This window comes from Crocuta crocuta, unplaced genomic scaffold (genome assembly GCF_008692635.1).
Source record: "Crocuta crocuta isolate KB4526 unplaced genomic scaffold, BGI_CrCroc_1.0 scaffold561, whole genome shotgun sequence".
In the NCBI taxonomy this organism is placed as follows: domain Eukaryota; kingdom Metazoa; phylum Chordata; class Mammalia; order Carnivora; family Hyaenidae; genus Crocuta; species Crocuta crocuta.
Genome location: NW_027530529.1, coordinates 152,286 through 154,200, shown reverse-complemented (window position 1 = coordinate 154,200; position 1,915 = coordinate 152,286). Strand labels below are relative to the sequence as shown.

General features: G+C 64.0%; 1 protein-coding gene across 1 annotated transcript in view; it reads right to left on the bottom strand.

Moving 5' to 3' along the window:
* Positions 1 to 1,394: 1,394 nt before the first annotated feature.
* Positions 1,395 to 1,915, bottom strand: part of B3GNT6 (UDP-GlcNAc:betaGal beta-1,3-N-acetylglucosaminyltransferase 6) — an 839-nt gene continuing 318 nt past the window's right edge. The window contains exon 2 of the mRNA XM_077767570.1: positions 1,395 to 1,902. Within this exon, the coding sequence (XP_077623696.1) occupies positions 1,395 to 1,902 (508 nt within the window). The remainder of the gene's footprint in view (positions 1,903 to 1,915) is intronic.

The window sequence follows — 1,915 nt, the reverse complement described above, 5'->3', positions numbered from 1 at the left end:
AGAGAGGGGGAGACACAGAATCTGAAACAGGCTTCAGGCTCTGAGCTAGGTGTCAGCACAGAGCCCGACGCGGGGCTCGAACCCACAAACTGCGAGATCATGCCCTGAGCCGAAGTCGGACGTTCAACCGACTGAGCCACCCAGGCGCCCCCAGGCTCCTTCCTTCCGAATGAAGTCACTCCCTCTTGTCCGTCTCCCACAGCTGGGACCTTGATACCCATTTCTGCCTCACCTTTAAGCTGTTTTCCTGATCTTCCCACTTTGCCAGGATGACCGGAAGCTCCTGGAGATCGCAGAGTCCTGATCACTGGCCCCTCAGCCCCGAATAGATATTCAGGACTCCAGTCACCTCTGCACACTCCCTAATCATTGTCCCTCGAGGCTACTAATCTCTCCCCTCAACCCCAACACAGTTCTGTACATTGACCTCCACGGGCTTTCCAAATACGGTCCAGACTCCCCTCTCACTGTCTTGCAGTTTCATCATTGCTGACCCCCATGCAGTCCCCAAAGGGGACCAACCCGGAGGCCCAGACCCCCGGCAAGGAGCCCGTCTCTGCCCTCCGGGCGTGAGCGCTGGTCTGGCTGGTGTGCACGGGCAAGCCCATCAGAAGAGGCCGTCAGCTGTGGTCAGTGGATGTGGAGGGGCCCACAACGTGTGTTGACAGGGAACGGCCACATGGCCCTGGCACCGTCACTGTCCTCACCGAGCCTTAGGTTTCCACTTTGCACAGTGGGAGTTTTGACCTCCCAGAGGTGCTGGGGGTGGGAGAGTGGGTGGGAGAGAACTGGGTGGGAGGGCTGCCAGACGCCCCTCCCCCACCACCTCCAAGCTCTGACTCTGGGGGCTTGCTTTCCAGGTCCCGAGTGTGACATCCGGGCGGAGGGATCCATCTGATGGCTGCCGGGCCGGCTCGGCCACTCACTTGTGGAGGAACTGATGGAAATGACAACTGGCGAATTGTGCCCAACAGGGGACATTTGATCCTGGCCCCTCACGCTTCCCGTGTTCTGCTGCCCACACGGCCCCAACGCAGGAGCTGGCCCCGAAGGCTCCTAGAGGGGGCAGTGCAGCCGGAAGCGGACATCCCCTGCCCGGCGGGCTTCATTCCTGGCTGCACACTCGAATTCCCCCGAGGAACGTAAAAAATACCTAGGGATCCGCGGACACCCGAGACCCACACAATCAGAGATTCAGGAGGTGGGGCCAGCAGCGAGGCTTTTTCAACCCTCCCATCCCCCCCACCCCGGAGGTGATTCCAGTGTGCAGCTGGGGTTCGGGTGCCCCGAGGCGGGTGGGAAAGAAGGTATCCAGAGCAGGAAAGGTGCGTCCTCAGCACGGGAAGCATCACGTAGGGGGGCTGCCCCCCTCCCCCAGTACGGGCCGCCCGTCCTCAGGAGGAGCCCTCGTGACCCGGGCCGCAGCTCAGCCCGGGGTTGTGCAGCGCCTTCCACATGAGCAGCATCTCGTAGGGCGCGAAGCGGTGCACGAGCAGCAGCTGGCGGTACAGGCAGGGGTCGAAGGAGGGGTGCCGGGCGCCGGGCAGCTGCACGCCGAAGGGCCGGACGCCCTCGTGGCCGCTGGGCGCCAGGCCCGCGCGCTTCAGACACATGCCCATGTAGGCGTCGTCGATAGGGAAGAGCGGGGTGTCGAGGGCGGCCGCGCGCAGGGCCCCGATCGTGTGGCTGGACAGCAGGAAGCCGCCGCCGCTGCAGTACACCGGGTAGGTCGACCCGGGGAAGAGCTGAGGCGGCACGAAGTACTTGCTCCGGCTGTCGCGTATGGGTCCCGTGCCGTCCATGAGCTGCCCGGCGAAGAGGTGGCTGTCGGGCGGCTGCGCCTCCAGGTAGCGGAGCACGTTGGCCGTGTGCACGAAGACGTCGTCGTCGCCGCTGAGCAGGAAGCGCACGCCCG